The sequence below is a fragment of the Malus domestica genome, chromosome 16 (assembly GCF_042453785.1).
Source record: "Malus domestica chromosome 16, GDT2T_hap1".
In the NCBI taxonomy this organism is placed as follows: Eukaryota; Viridiplantae; Streptophyta; class Magnoliopsida; order Rosales; family Rosaceae; genus Malus; species Malus domestica.
In genome coordinates this window covers 37,940,861-37,961,467 of record NC_091676.1, presented here as the reverse complement: position 1 = coordinate 37,961,467, position 20,607 = coordinate 37,940,861, and the positions used below count along the sequence as shown (strand labels likewise).

Here is a 20,607-nt window from a genome sequence, read left to right as displayed (position 1 = left end):
TATTTGCTTGTTTTCCTTGCATAAAAAATTATAAGCATAGAGGGGAAAGGATATTTCCCAACAGATAATGCAAAAACCAATAATAAAGTTTTGTATATAAATTTTGTGGTTAATCAAACCTTGAATATCATACAGCAAACATGGCTCTGCGAGGAGCCCACTTCAAGCACGATGGAACTCTGATGGGAATGTCCCATCATGCCACCTATAGAAAATACCAATTGATAAGAGTCAATATTCGATAAGTTTATCTCACAGTTATTTGATTTAAACCTATTCTTTTCATATGGTTCATCACATAAGTGGTTTCTGAGAAATCCATGCAACCAAGATATTGGCAGGATTCGGAGATAAATCGTGAAACGCTATGCAATTCAATGACAACTGAAAGGGAAGTAGGAGTACTGGTGATATTAGGATACAATCAGAAAAACATTGAAATGTTTAGCTTTTAGTCTAACACTCCTTTTCTTCTTTAGAGAAGAGAGGCAGGGGAAGGCAATAGGGACAGTGACAAGATTTTCTATAAACTAGATTTGTGAATGAATGTTGGGTTGGGCCACTTCGCAACAGTCGCTTACTCTACTCCATATTTGTGAATGAATGTTGGGTTGAACAACCAGTCACGGATATCCCATATCAAATCCAAATAAAAGGAATAAACAACTTAAAAAGTAACAATATTGCTACTTGGTAGTCTTCCTACATGATCTAAGAATATAATCAATTAAATAGATATAGGATCACATTGACCATAAAGTATTACCTGCAACTCAAAAACTAAAAATAAGATAGAGACTTGGCGGAAAACTCGAAATCCCTCACCAAAAAATACTCAATATTACGAAATTAGATCACCAGGTTTCATGGCATATTGTTTTTCGTTTAAGAAAACCTTCTTGCAGTTTGTTGTACAAAAAATCCTACTTGAAGTAAAAATTAATAGTAGTAAGTCATAGCAACATAAAGTATAATCAGTAAATTATATTCAACAGAACATAAAACACAATTTGACTAATAAACATTTAACTCAATAAATTCATTACCACATCAAACTTAAGAGTGCAACAAGTCTAAATGTGTCAAAACCTGAAGGGAAATCTAAGAGATTAATATGGGATTTCGAAATGACTAGCATGCATATACAATTCAAAATTAATATACATAAGCAACGGAAGCATGTTATCAAATAATATCAAAGCTATAGTCATGCAAATCCCCTTCAAGGTTCATAGGTTTATATATAATGCATCTAAAACATTTAAGTTAAGAACAAAGTGAAGGAATAGATCTATACCTCTTGATCTAGATTTTAGACCAAGGATGGACCACCTCCAAGCCCTTTGCTCCTTCAACTCCTTGAGCCTAGCCTCCCTCCTTGCCTCCTCCACTTTGTTGGTAAGAGTGCTCCTAGGTTCTCCTTTAGTCTCCAAAGGAGAAGACCTCTAAAGATCCACACCCACTAGTGTAGTGAGATGGATGGAGGAATAACCAAAAGAGTGAAAAAGGATTAGCTAAATCACCCTTAAGGTGGCCGGCCTTTGTGTAGTTTTAGAGAGATATTTCTTTTGCCTCTTTGTTGTTTTAAACACACAAAAACCCTAAGGAATAAATCTCTATAAAGTTCCTTATATAGACAAAAAGAAACCTAGTCAACAACTTGACTTAATATCTCTCCCTCTCCACTTTAAATGGCCGGCCCCTTTGTGTTGGTTTGGGCTTTGGACTTTTATTTATTTCTAGTCATCCAATGCTTGAATAAAAGCCAATGGGTTTAGGCCCAATGGGCCCAATTAAACCCGAACGTTTCTTTAAGCCCAAAACGATATTTTATCGCTTTTATGATTTCTTTAGACTTTCTAAATTAATCACAACACTTAATTAATCCAATTAATTATTTCCATCATCCATTAATTACTCACCATAAGAGTGTATCGGTGTACAATCATTTTAGGTTCTAATTAGCAAGGTAGTGAGGTGATTGACATCAATCCAATTGATTATATTTAATTCAATCACTTAGTGAATTAAAACTTCCTTTTAATTCACCTTCTTCTTTGATGACTACATTTAATCATCTAGAAGAACTCACAAGCTATGAGTGACATCTAACCATATATCATAGCTACCCAAGCTAATGTAGAAGTTGTTCGGAGAACCTATTCAGTTGGAATTACAATGTAATTCGATCATTCTCTAAAACAATACTCTCAATCACATTACTAGGGTATGGATATATTATGTCAAACCCCTAATGTGATTATTCCTTCTTATATGATTCAATTGAGTCGTATAGGAATGCTTTCCTTTATTACGCTCGATACTTCGGCCGAAGATTCCCGAATCATATCTTAGAGTATTCTTCCTCTCTTATCGAGGATTAGAGATTCCTTGTTGCGCATTCACTTGCCTTCATGACTAAGTGGCTTAACCCCAATTATGCCGTGGACACCCGCGAATAGGGTGACTTTGACATAATCAAAGATTAAGTACTTAGCCACAAGACAACGACGATGTCTCAGGTCAAAGGACTACTTACATTATTCCAACCATTAGAGTTACTTGCTTGACATGTGAGTAGACCTCCATGCAAGTACTCTCGTTCGATTGTGTTCAGTGAACTCATTCCCTTAATGAGCACCTACATACTTGTCTTAGTGTCACCACACGAATGGGATGAGACATTCCATCCTTCCATTCGAAGCAGACACAGTATGTACCGGTCTAAGCATTGTTAGTATCCCTCCGACAATCCAATGACCAGGAACCTTTTTGGACATTATGGTTATGTGAAGAAGGTCTCTGTAGTCTAACATCATTAGATTACTTCTTCAATCGATCAATTGTCCATGGATTCACTATTTAGGACATATATCGTTTATTGAGATAGTCCTAATTAGTATCTTTGCCATTTGATGTATAAGAATCATATATACATCCATTCATTTGTCCTGAAAGGTTTCTTCCAAAGATTGACAACCTTCTCCATATTCAACTTCAATTGCCTGAAAATACCGAAAAGCGGAGCAAAAACATAATTTCATCAAAATTGCTTACCCAAGGATAAGTTAAAAATAGAAAATAATCAAAACCTTCTCCATATTCTCTGTGTTTGTCCCAGTAACTTGGGAGAAAAAAAATGGGGTGTTTGATTGAAAACCAGAAGTCTTTGAAGAGAGATAGAGAGATTACATGCCTCATCAAGCATGGATAAGAAGCAAGCTGAAGAGGTGGCAGTGATACTCGATTATGCCCAAACTCACACAACACGCATACGGTACTCATAAGAATACATAATTTGTATTGGTAGTTAGTAATACCAATAAAAACAAAAAACAAAAAAAAACAAAAAACTTAAATTTTAATAAATAAAAAATCAAGCTACAGAAACAGTGGGCTGTTTTATAGCTAATTAGTTCCACCACCTGAGTTCCTTTACAACAAAAATTAACAAAACCTTAAAAAGATATAAAAGAAAATTAACAGAAAATTCACACTTCAAAGGATATCAAAAAACCAGCCCCTCTGAAGAAGAAAGATGCAAACGAAATATAACAATATAAACATAAATTAAATATAACAAATAAAACCAACAATAATCAGCAAACAAAAACCTAAACATTCAGATTTTTCAGATGAAACCCAATTTCCACAAAATAAATTCAAAATCCCATCAGAGAAAATTGCCCTTCTCAACCCATCATCCCCACCGTTCGATTTTAAGCTTTGGTGGGTAGAATAGTCATTAAATTTACTGAGGGCTGGGCTTTTACCGAAAACCAACGAAGCCCATGCAAAAACCGGGGGCAGCCCAAACCCCAACCCAGCCACAGATTTGGTGGTAGTAGGGTAAATCAGGCAAAATCAACAGACAAAAATTTGATTGTAGCTAAGCTACAGTCAGTTTTAGAATAGATAATTTACTCCCTTTACGTTATCATATTACCCTCGTGTACTTAAGAATCATTTAAATTTTTAAAGAAAAAAATTATAATAAAAAAATAAAATAAAATAAAATAATAGAGAATTAATCTTATAAGTTATAACCAAGGAATTAAATATCGATATTATCGGCGAAATATCGCCGATAATATCGTTTTTTTGACCCGGCGATATTTTTTTTAGTAAAAATAAAATATCTTTAAAATATCGCGATAATATCGCTAATATCGCGATATTACCGATATTAGCGATATTATCGCGATATTCGTCGTCGTCGCCGCCGCCGGGAGGTGAGAAAGGGATCCAGAAACCAGATCGAAGAAGATGGATCCAGAAACCAGATCGAAGAAGAAGGATCCAGAAACCAGATCGAGGGAGAGACGAAGACGGAGAGACCGAGGGAGAGACGGAGACGGAGAGACCGAGGCAGAGATGGAGACGGAGAGACCGAGGGAGAGACGGAGACGGAGAGACCGAGGCAGAGACGGAGACGGAGAGACGGAGACGGAGAGACCGAGGCAGAGACAGAGACGTAGAGACGGAGATGGCGATGAGGTGGTGTCGCCGTTGATGTGGTGTGGAAGTGAGGGTGTGGGTTGTTCACGAGGAGAAGGAGAGAGTGCAGAGATGCAGAGACTGCAGAGAGTGCAGAGAGGGCGAAGAGGGAGAATGAGGGTTGTTCACGGGGAGAAGGAGAGAGTGCAGAGAGTGCAGAGAGCGATGAGGAGGTGTCGCCGTTGAAGTGGTGTGGAAGTGAGGGTGTGGCGTGTGGGTTGGTTCACGGGGAGAAGGAGAGAGTGCAGAGAGAGAGCACGGTAGAGATGAGAGAGTGAGGGAAAAGAGAGATCTGAGAGAAAAGAGAGACGGGGACACAAAAGCAAGGTGGGCCCCCTGGGCACACCTATTAAGATCTAAAAATAATTTTAAAAGCAAGATAAACTCAAACTTAGTGAAAATACAATTTAAATTGGGGTGTGTGTAACAATCTACCCCTCTTAAAAGAATTTCGTCTCCGAAATTTAAAATCACTTACTAAACTGAAATACTAGAAAATAGGAAGAAGAATATATGTATAAAGAGAAATCAAGTCCAAATAATTACATCATATTAAAATTTGATTAATTTTTTTTTAGTTACATATATTCTATATGATAAATTTCTATTTTAAATCAAGTCCAAATAATTATATCATATTAAAATTTGATTATTTTTTTTTTCAGTTACATATATTCTATATGATAAATTTCTATTTTAAATCAAGTCCAAATAATTACATCATACTAAAATTTGATTAATTTCTTTTCAAGTATCTACTTTTGAACTACTCACCACGTTCACTCTATGTGATACTAAGTCACTCATGTATCTTACCATACAATGTATAAAGTGTAAAATATTGTACTAATTCATTATATATAAATGATTATGGTGTGTTTAAACTTATTTCATTAATTACTACATATTTTCTACGCTTACAATGTTTGCCAGCTCGCTATATAATCAACTTAAATCAGTTAAATCCATCATGCAATGCATTTCCTTCCAATTTTTTGTGATAAACTAATAGATAATTGACTAAATAAACATCCTGCAAAGTTTCAATAAAAATTTCCAAGTTTTTCTTACAATTTCCGTGGTTTCCATGTAATTTTTATCGATATCGATATTATCCCGATATTTCTATCGATATTTCCGTGTTTTCGGACTACCGATATTTCCGATATTACCGATATTTTCTTCCTTGGTTATAACCCAATCAGTAGTCGAACATGGATTACTCGTTGCCCTTGACGTCCATATTACTTCGTTGCCTGGATATTCCCTCCCTTGATTTAATCGAGGTTGATGGTGAAGTCTGGAGGCCTCTGGCTCGACCCCAGAAACCTCACAAACCGCTTGGAATGTTGAAAGAGAGGTTATTTCAGGGTTTCAGGTGGGAGCTACCGAATGGCATACACCCTGCTTAGGGAGGAGTCTAGCAAAGGACCATTCATAACTTGGGCTGCGATCCACGGAAAAGGGTTGTACGGAATGACATGCTTAGCTTGGGAGATTATTTTGAAGTAGACCTCAATATACTCTTTTCCTATGATTATGAGAAGGTTTTTTATAACCTCACGAGGTTTTGATGAGAAACTTACTCTGGAATGGTCATATCCTTTATTGGTGAACCACTATATATCCTTGTGTTGACCCTATATTACGCCCCATAAGATCTCTCATGCACCCTTTAAGGTAGCCTTACTACGATGAGGGTCAACCCACATCTATTAGGATTGACCTCCATTTTTTACCATGGACAATAATATCATTCTAGACTAACCATGTGTTTCTTATATTAAAAATTAAGGACAGATTGTAACTTAGTTAATTAAGGGTATTCATCCTTGCACCTTAGATTCGTAGTTTGATTTTCACTCCCCAAATATCCCTCGTATTAAAAAAAAAATAATAAAAGGGTGCCTTCAAGGAATTAAGGGTGGCCGACATTGGTTTGCAAGTTAATTAGAGCATTTTGCTTCATATTCTGCATTTAAGTTTGAATATTCCTCTCTATGCTTTAGATGACTTTAATGTTATATTCTATCGTTTGTTTAAAATTAAAAATAAATCGAGGGCTACTCAGTACTATAGTCTAGTGACATTTCTTTTAACTTGCAAGTGAGATGATTTAGGTTCGAATTTGATACTAAATAGGTTGCCCATTGTGTAGTTTGCTGAACTCTCCTATATCTTTAGTATAAAATATGTCGTTATACTAAAAATAAATAAATAAATAAATCAAGGGTTGCAATAGAAAAATGAACGTATAGTGGGTTAGGGAGATTGAAATATGCGCAGTTAGCCCAATAGAAAGCCCAAATTTCGGCCTACACCTCTCTCTTCGTTTCTCTCTATGACGGTCTGTCTCCCTCTCTCACCCTGGTTTGACATGGTTGTTGCTTGTGCCTTCTGCCTGCGGCGCAGCTTTAAACCCACAAGGGCCACAACAGAATAGCAAACCTCAAGGGCCTCTCTCTCTCTCTCCCTCTCTCACTATCGTGGCTCTTTCGCATCCTCTGAATCTCAAAGCAAAAATCCATGGCAGCTTCACTCTCATAAACCCTGCAGTAAAACCCACAAAATCGACACACCCAGAAGAGCTAATCACATGCATTTTCCGATGGATTTGAGGAGGCTTTCGGTCCCCAAACCCCATCTTTTTCTCTTCTCTCCCATCAACCGCCCGTGCGTGACCTGCACCACCCAACGCCGCCACAAAGAGCCTCCTCAGCCACCGCCATTGCATCTTCCGGATCAACCGGAGCCGCCCGATCAGAGTTTGCACAACTGGGTATCTTCTGTTCTCTCAAAACCATCTCTAGATTCTTCTAAGTGTAAAGCTCTCGTACCCCTTTTGTCGCCTCTTCAATTTGATCAGTTGTTCTGTTCCATTAGCTCCAATGTGAACCCCAAAACAGCTCTCCAACAACAACAACAACAACAAAGCCTTTTCCCACTAAGTGGGGTCGGCTATATGAATCCTAGAACGCCATTGCATTCGGTTTTGTGTCATGTCATCCGTTAGATCCAAGTACTCTAAGTCTTTTCTTAGAGTCTCTTCCAAAGTTTTCCTAGGTCTTCCTCTACCCCTTCGGCCCTGAACCTCTGTCCCGTAGTCACATCTTCGAACCGGAGCGTCAGTCGGCCTTCTTTGCACATGTCCAAATCACCGGAGCCGATTTTCTCTCATCTTTCCTACAATTTCGGCTACTCCTACTTTACCTCGGATATCCTCATTCCCAATCTTATCCTTTTTCGTGTGCCCACACATCCCACGAAGCATCCTCATCTCCGCTACACCCATTTTGTGTACGTGTTGATGCTTCACCGCCCAACATTCTGTGCCATACAACATCGCTGGCCTTATTGCCGTCCTATAAAATTTTCCCTTGAGCTTCAGTGGCCTACGACGGTCACACAACACGCCGGATGCGCTCTTACACTTCATCCATCCAGCTCGTATTCTATGGTTGAGATTTCCATCTAATTCTCCGTTCTCTTGCAAGATAGATCCTAGGTAGCGAAAACGGTCGCTTTTTGTGATCTTCGCTAGATTGCTCCGGTCATTAGTGTGGATAAGTATATAAATGGATAGAGATAGGAAAGCAAACACAAGATGTACGTGGTTCACCCAGATTGGCTACGTCCACGGAATAGAAGAGTTCTCATTAATTGTGAAGGGTTTACACAAGTACATAGGTTCAAGCTCTCCTTTAGTGAGTACAAGTGAATGATTTAGTACAAATGACATTAGGAAATATTGTGGGAGAATGATCTCGTAATCACGAAACTTCTAAGTATCGGAGTGTGGTGTCGTCTTGACTTGCCTTATCTGTCTCATAGGTAGATGTGGCATCTTCTGTGGAAGTACTTTTCCTCCATCCAGGGGTGGTATCTTTAACTGGTGGAGATGCACAAGGTAATGTATCAATTTCACTTGAAGCTTACTTGTAGTTTCAGGCTTGGTCGAGCGCGATACAAACCATGTAGTAGGAGTTCCCCAAGTCGCCGAGCTAGGGGGTCTGCTGAAAGAGGTGACAGACAAGGTAAGCAATCAGAGCTCCGACTGATTGTTCACCTTCTCCCCATCTTGCAACAGCATGAAGGATAAAGAGAAGAAAAATGAGAAGAGATGATATGAGATACTTTTGCTTTTGAAGAAGTAACTTTCCACAGGCTTATTCTTGAACTGAGCTGGAGGGTTTTCTGGTTTCCTCCAGAGTATAAGGCCGACTGAAGAATTTGAGGGTCAAAACAAGTCCATCAAATCTAGAGTACGTTCCACCCTGCTGATATGGGATACTTTTGCTTTTGACAGAGTAATGGATGTATCGGCACGTGTGCTGTTACGCTTGTCTCCACATGCTTCCTTGTATCCTTCGCACTTGCCCTATCTGTTCCTCAAGCAGATGCGGAATCTTCCCTGGAAACATAAGATGTTGAAGATGAGTACTCGAGAGCAATGCCAGGTAAGTAATCAGGTAAGGGGTTCCAGGCAGTCAGTTCCTGGCTGGAAGCTTGATTCCAAGTGCTGACTGATTGCTCTCTTTCTCCTTGTCTTGCAGGTAAAAACAAGGCCAAAGGAAAAGGCAGGGAAAAAGCATGATATGGGATACTCTTGCTTTTAACCCTGATGATATGAGATATTCTTGCTCTAGTATAGCTTGTTTGCAGAGGTATTATCGGGGGGAAAGAAAGCTGAATATTTCGAAAGGCTTCGTTGGGAGTGCCCTCTCAGATATGATGGAGGGTTGAGCATTTTTGCAGGTCTGCCTGTCCGTTGGGGATGGAGGTCGACATATATAGGCGTCTCCCTAACAACAAGTAGTAATGCTATTCCTTTACCCTGCTTGGTCATAGCACGGTAGTGGGAGCTGCCAGCTTCACATGTTTTAACTCTGTCAGAGCACTTTGAAAAAGTGGTCTGTGGTATCTGGCTCTCGAGATTCGGAGAACGATGCCTCTTCGATTTTTGAGAAAGCAATCATGCTGGGGTCTGGCTCTCGAGATTCGGAGAGCAGTGTCTCTTCGATTTTTGAGGAAGTAATCATGTTGGGAGTCTGGCTCTCGAGATTCGGAGGGCGGTGCCTCTTCGATTTTGGAGCAAGCAATCTTGTTGGGAGTGTTGTCTCGAATTTGAGTAAAGGTTGGGCATGTTTGCTAGTCTACCTTGCCACGAAGCACAAAGGTTGACACACAGGGACTTTCCAATTATCCAGCAATGGTACTGTTCCTTTACCCTCTCTTCGATTTTGAGAAAGTAGTCATGTTGAGAGTCTGGCTCTCGAGATTCGGAGGACGGTGCCTCTTCGATTTTGGAGCAAGCAATCTTGTTGGGAGTGTTTTCTCGAATGTGAGTAAAGGTTGGGCATGTTTGCTAGTCTACCTTGCCACGAAGCACAGAGGTTGACACACAGGGACTTTCCAATTATCCAGCAGTGGTACTGTTCTTTTACCCTTGTGGGTAATAATATGGTAGCTAGACCTTCAAAATTTATGTGTCTAAACTTTGTTAGTGCTGTTTCTTTGCTATTCTTTTACCTTTCTTGGTCAGAGCGATGTAGTGGGAGCTGCAAGCTTCACGTGCTCAACTTTGGCAGAGAACTTTGGCAAAGTTATATGTGGTACCCATGAGCTATTGTTGCGTGTGGAAAGTGGGTAATTGAACAGTAAGATTCATGTGCTTTCTACTTCACCAGAAATCTTCGACAGAATGCCCATAATTTCTGCAAAGCTGAGTGTGCGTGTGACAGGTGCTGACAAGGCTAGAAAAGTAGGTGCCTCTTCGATTTCTGAGATCGGCCCTCGTGGTCTCTGGGCAGCCCAGCTTTTGAGAAAGCGAGCGCCTCTTCGATTGATTCGGAGAACGATGCCTCATCGATTTTTGAGAAAGCAATCATGCTAGGGGTCTGGCTCTCGAAGATTCGGGGAGCAGTGTCTCTTCGATTTTTGAGAAAGTAATCATGTTGGGAGTCTGGCTCTCAAGATTCGGAAGGCGGTGCCTCTTCGATTTTGGAGCAAGCAATCTTATTGGGAGTGTTTTCTCGAATGTGAGTAAAGGTTGGGCATGTTTGCTAGTCTACCTTGCCACGAAGCACAGAGGTTGACACACAGGGACTTTCCAATTATCCAGCAATGGTACTGTTCCTTTACCCTCTCTTCGATTTTTAATAAAGTAGTCATGTTGGGAGTCTGGCTCTCGAGATTCGGAGGACGGTGCCTCTTCGATTTTGGAGCAAGCAATCTTATTGGGAGTGTTTTCTCGAATGTGAGTAAAGATTGGGCATGTTTGCTAGTCTACCTTGCCACGAAGCACAGAGGTTGACACACAGGGACTTTCCAATTATCCAGCAGTGGTACTGTTCCTTTACCCTTGTGGGTAATAATATGGTAGCTAGACCTTCAAAATTTATGGGTCTAAACTTTGTTAGTGCTGTTTCTTTGCTATTCTTTTACCCTTCTTGGTCAGAGCGATGTAGTGGGAGCTGCAAGCTTCACGTGCTCAACTTTGGCAGAGAACTTTGGCAAAGTTATCTGTGGTACCCATGAGCTATTGTTGCGTGTGGGAAGTGAGTGATTGAACAGTAAGATTCATGTGTTTTCTACTTCCCCAGAAGTCTTCGACAGAATGCCCATAATTTCCGCAAAGCTGAGTGTGCGTGTGACAGGTGCTGACAAGGCTGGAAAAGTAGGTGCCTCTTCGATTTCTGAGATCGGCCCTCGTGGTCTCTGGGGAGCCCAGCTTTTGAGAAAGCGAGCGCCTCTTCGATTTCTGAGATCGGCCTTCGTGGTCTTTGAGCAGCCCAACTATTGAGAAAGCAAAAGCCTCTTCGATTTCTGAGATCAACCCTCGTGATCTCTAAACAGCTCAGCTTTTGAGAAAGCAAACGCCTCTTCGATTTCTGAGCAGGCGCCTCTCCGATTTCTGAGCAGGCGCCTCTTCGATTTCTGAAGCTCCGTCGAGTGCAGATTTTTATAGGGGCTGGCATTAAGTTCTAAAGCACACTTGAATCTCCACCAGTAGAAGCTTCATTCTTGCACTTCTAAGATCTTGATTTGTCCGACCTCTTCTCTCTTCAACACCTTTGAAAATGTCTGGCCCCTCCGACCGTCGTTTTGACTTGAACCTTGTTGAAGAGGCAGCCCCGCCTTCTCCAGACAACATATGGCGCCCATCCTTCGTCTCCCCTACTGGTCCTCTTACCGTTGGGGATTCCGTGATGAAGAATGATATGACCGCTGCGGTGGTGGCCAGGAACCTTCTCACTCCCAAAGATAACAGACTACTTTCCAAACGGTCTGATGAGTTAGCTGTTAAGGATTCGCTGGCTCTCAGTGTTCAGTGTGCAGGTTCTGTGTCTAATATGGCCCAACGCCTATTTGCTCGAACCCGCCAAGTTGAATCATTGGCGGCTGAAGTGATGAGTCTCAAACAGGAGATTAGAGGGCTCAAGCATGAGAATAAACAGTTGCACCGGCTCGCACATGACTATGCTACAAACATGAAGAGGAAGCTTGACCAGATGAAGGAAACTGATGGTCAGGTTTTACTTGATCATCAGAGATTTGTGGGTTTGTTCCAAAGGCATTTATTGCCTTCGTCTTCTGGGGCTGTACCGCGTAATGAAGCTCCAAATGATCAACCTCTGATGCCTCCTCCTTCCAGGGTTCTGTCCAGTACTGAGGCTCCAAATGATCCCCCTCCGGTGCCTTCTCTTTCTGGGGCTCTACCGACTGCTGAGACTTCTCCTAAGCAACCTTTGTGAAGGCTCCCTCTTGTGTGTTTATTTTGACTCATGTATATGTACATATTTGTAGCTTATCGGGGATATCAATAAATAAGCTTTCCTTCATTTCAACGTATTGTGTTAAATACACCAAAGCCTTCTTCGCTAAGTTCTTTGAATTTTCTTTTGTTGAAGCTTGTATGTTGAAGCTTTCTGAGTGGAGCATGTAGGTTGGGGTAGTGTTCCCTTAATTTCCCGAGTGAGGAAAACTTCTCGGTTGGAGACTTGGAAAATCCAAGTCACTAAGTGGGATCGGCTATATGAATCTTAGAACGCCATTGTGCTCGATCCTGTGTCATGTCCTTCGTTAGATCCAAGTACTCTAAGTCTTTTCTTAGAGTCTCTTCCAAAGTTTTCCTAGGTCTTCCTCTACCCCTTCGGCCCTGAACCTCTGTCCCATAGTCGCATCTTCTAATCGGAGCGTCAGTAGGCCTTCTTTGCACATGTCCAAACCACCGTAACCGATTTTCTCTCATCTTTCCTTCAATTTCGGCTACTCCTACTTTACCCCGGATATCCTCATTCCTAATCTTATCCTTTCTCGTGTGCCCACACATCCAACGAAGCATCCTCATCTCCGCTACACCCATTTTGTGTACGTGTTGATGTTTCACCGCCCAACATTCTGTGCCATACAGCATCGCCGGCCTTATTGCCGTCCTATAAAATTTTCCCTTGAGCTTCAGTGGCATACGGCGGTCACACAACACGCCGGATGCACTCTTCCACTTCATCCATCCAGCTTGTATTCTATGGTTGAGATCTCCATCTAATTCTCCGTTCTTTTGCAAGATAGATCCTAGGTAACGAAAACGGTCGCTCTTTGGTATTTCTTGATCTCCGATCCTCACCCCTAACTCGTTTTGGCCTCCATTTGCACTGAACTTGCACTCCATATATTCTGTCTTTGATCGGCTTAGGCGAAGACCTTTAGATTCCAACACTTCTCTCCAAAGGTTAAGCTTTGCATTTACCCCTTCCTGAGTTTCATCTATCAACACTATATCGTCTGCGAAAAGCATACACCAAGGAATATCATCTTGAATATGTCCTGTTAACTCATCCATTACCAACGCAAAAAGGTAAGGACTTAAGGATGAGCCTTGATGTAATCCTACAGTTATGGGAAAGCTTTCGGTTTGTCCTTCATGAGTTCTTACGGCAGTCTTTGCTCCTTCATACATATCCTGTATAGCTTGGATATATGCTACTCGTACTCCTTTCTTCTCTAAAATCCTCCAAAGAATGTCTCTTGGGACCCTATCATACGCTTTTTCCAAATCTATAAAGACCATGTGTAAATCCTTTTTCCCATCTCTATATCTTTCCATCAATCTTCGTAAGAGATAGATTGCCTCCATGGTTGAGCGCCCTGGCATGAACCCGAATTGGTTGTCCGAAACCCGTGTCTCTTGCCTCAATCTATGCTCAATGACTCTCTCCCAGAGCTTCATTGTATGACTCATTAGCTTAATACCCCTATAGTTCATGCAATTTTGTACGTCGCCCTTATTCTTGTAGATAGGCACCAAAGTGCTCGTTCGCCACTCATTTGGCATCTTCTTCGTTTTCAAAATCCTATTGAAAAGGTCAGTGAGCCATGTTATACCTGTCTCTCCCAAAAGTTTCCACACTTCGATTGGTATATCGTCTGGGCCTATTGCTTTTTTATGCTTCATCTTCTTCAAAGCTACAACCACTTCTTCCTTCCGGATTCGACGATAAAAAGAGTAGTTTCTACAGTCTTCTGAGTTACTCAACTCCCCTAAAGAAGCACTCATTTCATGTCCTTCATTGAAAAGATTATGAAAATAACCTCTCCATCTGTCTTTAACCGCGTTCTCTGTAGCAAGAACCTTTCCATCCTCATCCTTGATGCACCTCACTTGGTTTAGGTCCCTTGTCTTCTTTTCCCTTGCTCTAGATAGTTTATAGATATCCAACTCTCCTTCTTTGGTATCTAGTCGTTTATACATATCGTCGTAAGCCGCTAACTTAGCTTCTCTGACAGCTTTCTTCGCCTCTTGCTTCGCTTTTCTATACCTTTCACCATTTTCATCGGTCCTCTCCTTGTATAAGGCTTTACAACATTCCTTCTTAGCCTTCACCTTCGTTTGTACCTCCTCATTCCACCACCAAGATTCCTTTTGGTGTGGGGCAAAGCCCTTGGACTCTCCTAATACCTCTTTTGCTACTTTTCGGATACAACTAGCCATGGAATCCCACATTTGGCTAGCTTCCCCCTCTCTATCCCACACACATTGGGTGATTACCTTCTCTTTGAAAATGGCTTGTTTTTCTTCTTTTAGATTCCACCATCTAGTCCTTGGGCACTTCCAAGTCTTGTTCTTTTGTCTTACTCTTTTGATATGTACATCCATCACCAACAAGCGATGTTGATTAGCCACGCTCTCTCCTGGTATAACTTTGCAATCCTTACAAGTTATACGATCCCCTTTCCTCATTAGAAGAAAATCTATTTGTGTTTTTGACGACCCACTCTTGTAGGTGATCACATGTTCTTCTCTCTTCTTAAAGAAGGTGTTGGCTAAGAAGAGATCATATGCCATTGCAAAATCCAAGATAGCTTCCCCATCCTCGTTTCTCTCCCCAAAACCATGGCCACCATGAAAACCTCCATAGTTGCCTGTCTCCCTGCCCACGTGTCCATTTAAATCTCCTCCTATAAATAACTTCTCCGTCTGAGCAATTCCTTGCACCAAGTCTCCAAGATCTTCCCAAAATTTCTCCTTCGAACTCGTATCCAACCCTACTTGAGGTGCGTACGCACTAATCACATTGATAAGTTCTTGTCCTATTACAATCTTGATTGCCATGATTCTATCTCCTACCCTCTTGACATCTACAACATCTTGTACCAAGGTCTTGTCCACGATGATGCCAACACCGTTTCTCGTTCTATTTGTGCCCGAATACCAAAGTTTAAACCCTGAGTTTTCTAGATCCTTTGCCTTACTACCAACCCACTTAGTTTCTTGTAGGCACATAATATTTATCCTTCTCCTCACCATAACTTCCACTACTTCCATAGATTTTCCCGTTAAGGTTCCTATATTCCACGTTCCTAAACGCATTTTGCTCTCTTGAACTCTACCCTTCTGTCCTAGCTTCTTCACATTCCCCCGTCTAATAGGATCAAAGTACTTCTTTTGTGTGTCCCGGGTAAAGTTGATAGGAGCATATGCTCCCAAACAACTTTGAGTGGAGTCGTTCGAAAAGAAGTTTCTATGGCCCCCTTGCTCATTTAACACTGCATCCGGGTGCCGATGGAGATACAGCGACCCTTGCTCACTTATCACTGTGCTCAGGCCACACAGCGCGCCACTTACGGGTGACGCCCTAGCTTTAGCGCGATTTTGTTCTGGATTCATTTTCATAAGGATTCGACGTGATCATGGAGTGCCGGCTGTCGACTACCTGACGCCCTCCCCCTCCTCCTTTATCCGGGCTTGGGACCGGCCATGTAAGACATAGGCGGAGTTCCAAAACAGCTCTCCATTTCTTCTATTTTGCTTCTGAATCTTTTAAGTTTCGGTTTACTGTTCGATCGTTTTGTGTTTTGGTTCATCTGCTTATTAATTCAAATCTTGTATCGCCTGCGAGATTGCTTTTGATCCGTTCGATTGATGGGAATGTGCCAGTTTCATATGCTAACCCCAGTCACAGGCATATGGAGATAGCCATTGCCATGTTGGAATTGAATACTGTGGCCGAAAGAGGTGTTGGTGTTCAGGCACTGGACTTGTTGATTCATGTTTACTGCACCCAATTCAAGAGTATGGGTTTTGGTTACGCCGTTGATATGTTTATGTGTTTTTCTGATAAGGGCTTCTTTCCATCGTTGAAGATTTGTAATTTTTTGTTGAGTTCGTTAGTGAAGGCTAGCGAACTTCATAAGAGTTATCAAGTATTTGAAGTTATGTCTCGAGGTGTTTCTCCTGATGTTTACTTGTTTACTACTGCAATTAATGCATTTTGTAAGGGAGGGAAGGTTGATGAAGCGATAGGTTTGCTCTCAAAAATGGAAGGGTGGGGTATTGCTCCAAATGTTGTTACATACAATAATGTTATTCACGGGCTTTGTAAGAGCAGGAGATTAGACGAAGCTTTCCAGTTCAAGAAGAAGATGGTAGAAAACAATGTGAACCCGAGTCTTATAACGTACAGTGTGCTCATTAATGGTTTGATCAAGCTGGAAAAGTTTTATGAGGCAAATTGTGTTTTGAAGGAAATGTCCAATAGGGGATTTGTCCCGAATGAGGTTGTCTATAACACATTGATTGATGGGTATTGTAAAACGGGAAATATCAGTGAGGCACTAAAGATAATGGATGATATGTTGTCCAATGGATTAACTCCCAATTCTGTTACTCTTAATTCTCTGCTGCAGGGATATTGTAAAACTAATCAGTTGGAGCATGCTGAGCAGATTTTAGACAAGATGCTGTCCCATTGTTTATCCATAAATCAAGCTGTTTGTTTCTCAGCTATTCACTGGTTATGCATGAGATCTAGGTTCAATTCTGCGCTAAAGTTTACTATAGAAATGCTTTTAAGAAACTGTAGGCCTAGTGATGGCTTGCTAACCACGTTGGTTTGTGGGCTTTGTAAAGATGGAAAGCATTCTGAGGCAGTTGAACTTTGGTTTAGGCTATGTGATCTAGGATTTGCAGCCAACACTGCGACTTCAAATGCCTTAATTCATGGACTTTGTGAATCTGGTAGCACACAAGATGTTGTTCTGCGACTGAAAACAATGCTAGAGAGAGGTTTGGTAATGGATAAAATCTCATACAACACACTTATCTCGGGTTGTTGCAAGGAGGGAAAAGTGGAGGAAGCTTTTAAGCTTAAAGAAGAGATGACTAAGCAAGGAATTGAACCAGATACTTATACTTATAATTTGTTAATTCATGGTCTATGTAATAGGGGAAAAGTGGACGATGCACTTAAACTATGGGATGAGTGTGAAAATCGGGGTCTGGCTCCCAATGTCTATACATATGGGGTGATGATAGATGGGTACTGTAAAGCTGGCAGAGTGGATGAGGGTGAAAACCTTTTCAGTAAGTTGGTGACTAAAAAAGTGGAGCTAAATTCTGTTGTTTATAATACACTAATCAGAGCATACAGCAAAAATGGGAATATGACTGCAGCCCTTGGTCTCCGCTTGGACATGAAAAAGAAAGGCATTCAACCAACTTGTGCCACGTATTCTTCTCTTATAGATGGACTCTGCAATATTGGCAGTGTTGAGGATGCAAAATGCCTTCTAGATGAAATGAGGAATGAGGGCTTGTTGCCAGATGTTGTATGTTATACAGCACTAATTCATGGTTATTTTAAGCTAGGACAAATATATAAAGTAGGGAATGTCTTGCTGGAGATGTCTTCATTTAACATAAAACCGAATAAGATTACCTACACTGTCATGATTGATGGGTACTGTAAACTAGGCAATATGGAAGAAGCAACTAGACTGCTATCTGAGATGACAAAAATGGGAGTTGTCCCAGATGCTGTCACCTATAATGCGTTAACAAATGGATTTTGTAAGGAAAGGAAGGTGGAAGAAGCTTTTGAAGTATGTGATCATATGGCCAGTAAAGGAGTAGCTTTAGATGAAATTACGTATACAACATTGGTTCATGGGTTGCATCAGCCCACTACATGTACAAATCAGGAATGATTGGAAACATTCAAAAGGTTAGGTTTTTTCTTTTTTGCATGAAGAATTCTTCTGTTTCTGAACAGTTTTATGATATTTAACTTGTGCACCATGTTTGCGCACCATGTTCTGAAGGTAATATGGTTCATTCACAGGTGCATATTCCTATTCTTAAAACTGATGGCCGTAGACCATGGGATACATCTCCTTAACGTCTCTAAAATGATTCTTGAACATTTGGAGGTTGGTAGATCTGTACATTACTCATTTTCTTTGCTTCATATTTTTATGAAGATTCTTTAATTACTTCTAATTCAATAACTATGTGGAGTTGATATATGTTATTGCATCGTCACTAGTAGGGTGAAGGTATAGCCATGATATGACATTGGTTCACTAGTAAATTTATTCCTGGGTTGGGAGTAAAATAAATAGCTGGCACAATTGTTGCTTTCCCATGTTCTTTTTTCGTCTTATTATTTTAGAAACATCTTCCTTGTTTGGCTAACTTATTAAAGATTCTCACTGTTACATGTGCTTGCAGAGTTTCATCCGCTAGTAGTTATTAAGTTACGTATAAACTTAAACATCATGACATAATCACATTTTATGTTGTAACTCCTTTTAGCTCCCAAATATTACAGACTTCAAGACTTTGTGATGATTCATATTTTAAGTGCCTCTCCTTCCATTAAGTTTACACATGCTCAGACTTTTAGCATCACTGCATAAAGTGGCCTCTTTGAGAAAAAATTACACTTGTGTGCTCACTTCCATTGTTAACTGCTTAAGTACTATTGAGCAGTGTGGCTGTAGTATATATCCTTTATTTCCCATCTCAATGGTTGAGCGCCATTAGTATTCCTAGTAGGGATGTCCTAATTCATTAATTCAAGATGTCTGTATCAATTGACTGTTACTTACTCTAATGGTGGTCACCAGTTGCAACCCTACTTCATTTGAGTTCGGGACTGGCTATGTTTACAAAAGAAAGTAAGAAATCAGCTGTCTCAAATTTGAATCCTGTTTACTCTGTTGATGAGGCACATAGCTCGACCAGATGGCCATACCGAATGATTGAAACATCAAGAGATGTCAGACTAGGTATTGCACTTTAGACCATCTTATCTTTCGAAGGTTTATTGCATGAGTTTATTTTCCCCTCGATATATAATGTGGTTGATGGAGGCTAGAGAACTTGTTCTGAGGTGAATCACAGAATAAACAAAAAATTGCTACGAGGATTGTGTTGCATAAAGCCTGGGGAAGAGATATTTTATAGATAACTGTGGGCAAGCAAACCTGCTTCTAGCAATTTTATCAATAATATTGTTTGCTTTCTATTTTATTGTTTTCATTCCGCAAACCGCAGTTGCTGAATTTGATGAACAACAGTTGTGATCATTATTTCGAGTTGTTAGTGGTTTTTTTTCTTTCTCCTTCCTGCTTCTGTTGAATTCTGTTGTATTACGCAGAACCATTTAAATTTTCTTTTCTTTCGTTTTCAATCAGAATTTCCTGGATTCCTGACCTAGCAATTCCTCAGCCGATCTTTGGAGCTAGTATTGAGGTTTACAAGGTCACGCTTCAAATATGAGGTTAGAAGTTGTTTATCAAAAAGTCATGCTTGGATATAACAGAACTGATATTTTGCTCAACTCCTTTTTATATTTAAGTTCTCTTTTCCTTTCCCAGAATTTAGGATTTGATGATATCAACAGAGACTAGATATCCTGAGTGACGCTAAGTTTATGACATAACAAGTTTGATTGATTAACTTGTCATTTTTGTTTGGCTTTCAGCCGTATAAACTACGGACCGTACCATACTGACCAAATTACTGAAGGTTACTTGGGGGTGATTGTTGATTTGGCTATGGCTATTACCGAAATGAAAGATGTACTTTGAATACGTCTGTATAGTAATAACATTGATCATGGATTGCTAATTTAGGCCTAATTTCATAGCTCGTCTATTATTTTATTTTCGTAGTTGGCATTCCACCTTTCTGTTTCTTGTTGGCTTAATGGAGCTATATCATTACTAGCTGTGAATCATGCCATGGATGGCTAATATTGTGAAGAGAAATTAGATTTAAAGTCTCACAATCCAAATGTAACTTTGCAGAACTTAAATGACATTTGCAACAGACCTCCCAAATGCTCCTGCCTGCTCCAGATGCTTGCTGTCGTCTGGAAGTCATGAGATTTACAACTCCCTGCAGGATGCGATGCCTGTGTTCTATTGTTGTGCGATCTTTCGAGGAGAGGATGGCTTTTCCAGCGCGGATTATGTGAATTTTCACGCAACTGATTGACCGGGGTTTGTTTGGGTAAAAACCAGTTCCCTGCGTTTTTCCAAGGCAATTCATGGAAAGGCTGTTGGAATGCAAGAAAGAAATTCATCTATGCGTTTCCTTTCTGGTGGAGACGCGATGTATCCGTGTTATGAAAATTGTTATTTCCCATTCATATTTGTAGTGCTTCGTTCATAGAGAACATGAAGAAAAGAGTGCTGACAAAATAATAATAATAATAATAATGATGAACATAAGAAAAGTTCAACAAGGAATGCGGATGGTATGACTTCTGATTAATGAAGGGACCTGTCCATAAATAAATACATAAAAAAAACAATAGTCAATGA

General features: G+C 40.4%; 2 protein-coding genes across 6 annotated transcripts; both read left to right on the top strand.

Annotated features, from left to right (window-relative positions):
* The first annotated feature begins 4,266 nt into the window (after window positions 1-4,266).
* Window positions 4,267-4,683, top strand: LOC139193146 (uncharacterized). The gene has a single exon (XM_070816121.1). It carries the CDS (start codon window positions 4,267-4,269, stop codon window positions 4,681-4,683), a length of 417 nt encoding a protein of 138 aa, XP_070672222.1.
* A 2,160-nt stretch (window positions 4,684-6,843) lies between these two features.
* LOC103420186 (pentatricopeptide repeat-containing protein At4g19440, chloroplastic-like) lies at window positions 6,844-20,505 on the top strand. 5 transcript variants are annotated; one of them, XM_070815180.1, is made up of 6 exons: window positions 6,844-7,402; window positions 15,785-17,999; window positions 18,117-18,204; window positions 18,904-19,065; window positions 19,474-19,559; window positions 20,089-20,505. In XM_070815180.1, the coding sequence occupies exon 2, from the start codon at window positions 15,964-15,966 to the stop codon at window positions 17,980-17,982; it is 2,019 nt and encodes a 672-aa protein (XP_070671281.1). In that variant the 5' UTR covers window positions 6,844-7,402; window positions 15,785-15,963; the 3' UTR covers window positions 17,983-17,999; window positions 18,117-18,204; window positions 18,904-19,065; window positions 19,474-19,559; window positions 20,089-20,505. The 5 variants fall into 5 exon arrangements, with proteins under 5 accessions (XP_070671281.1, XP_070671280.1, XP_070671279.1 ...); XM_070815178.1 differs by having other exon boundaries at window positions 6,862-7,387; window positions 15,768-17,999; XM_070815181.1 differs by having other exon boundaries at window positions 7,142-7,276; window positions 15,897-17,999.
* Window positions 20,506-20,607: the final 102 nt, after the last annotated feature.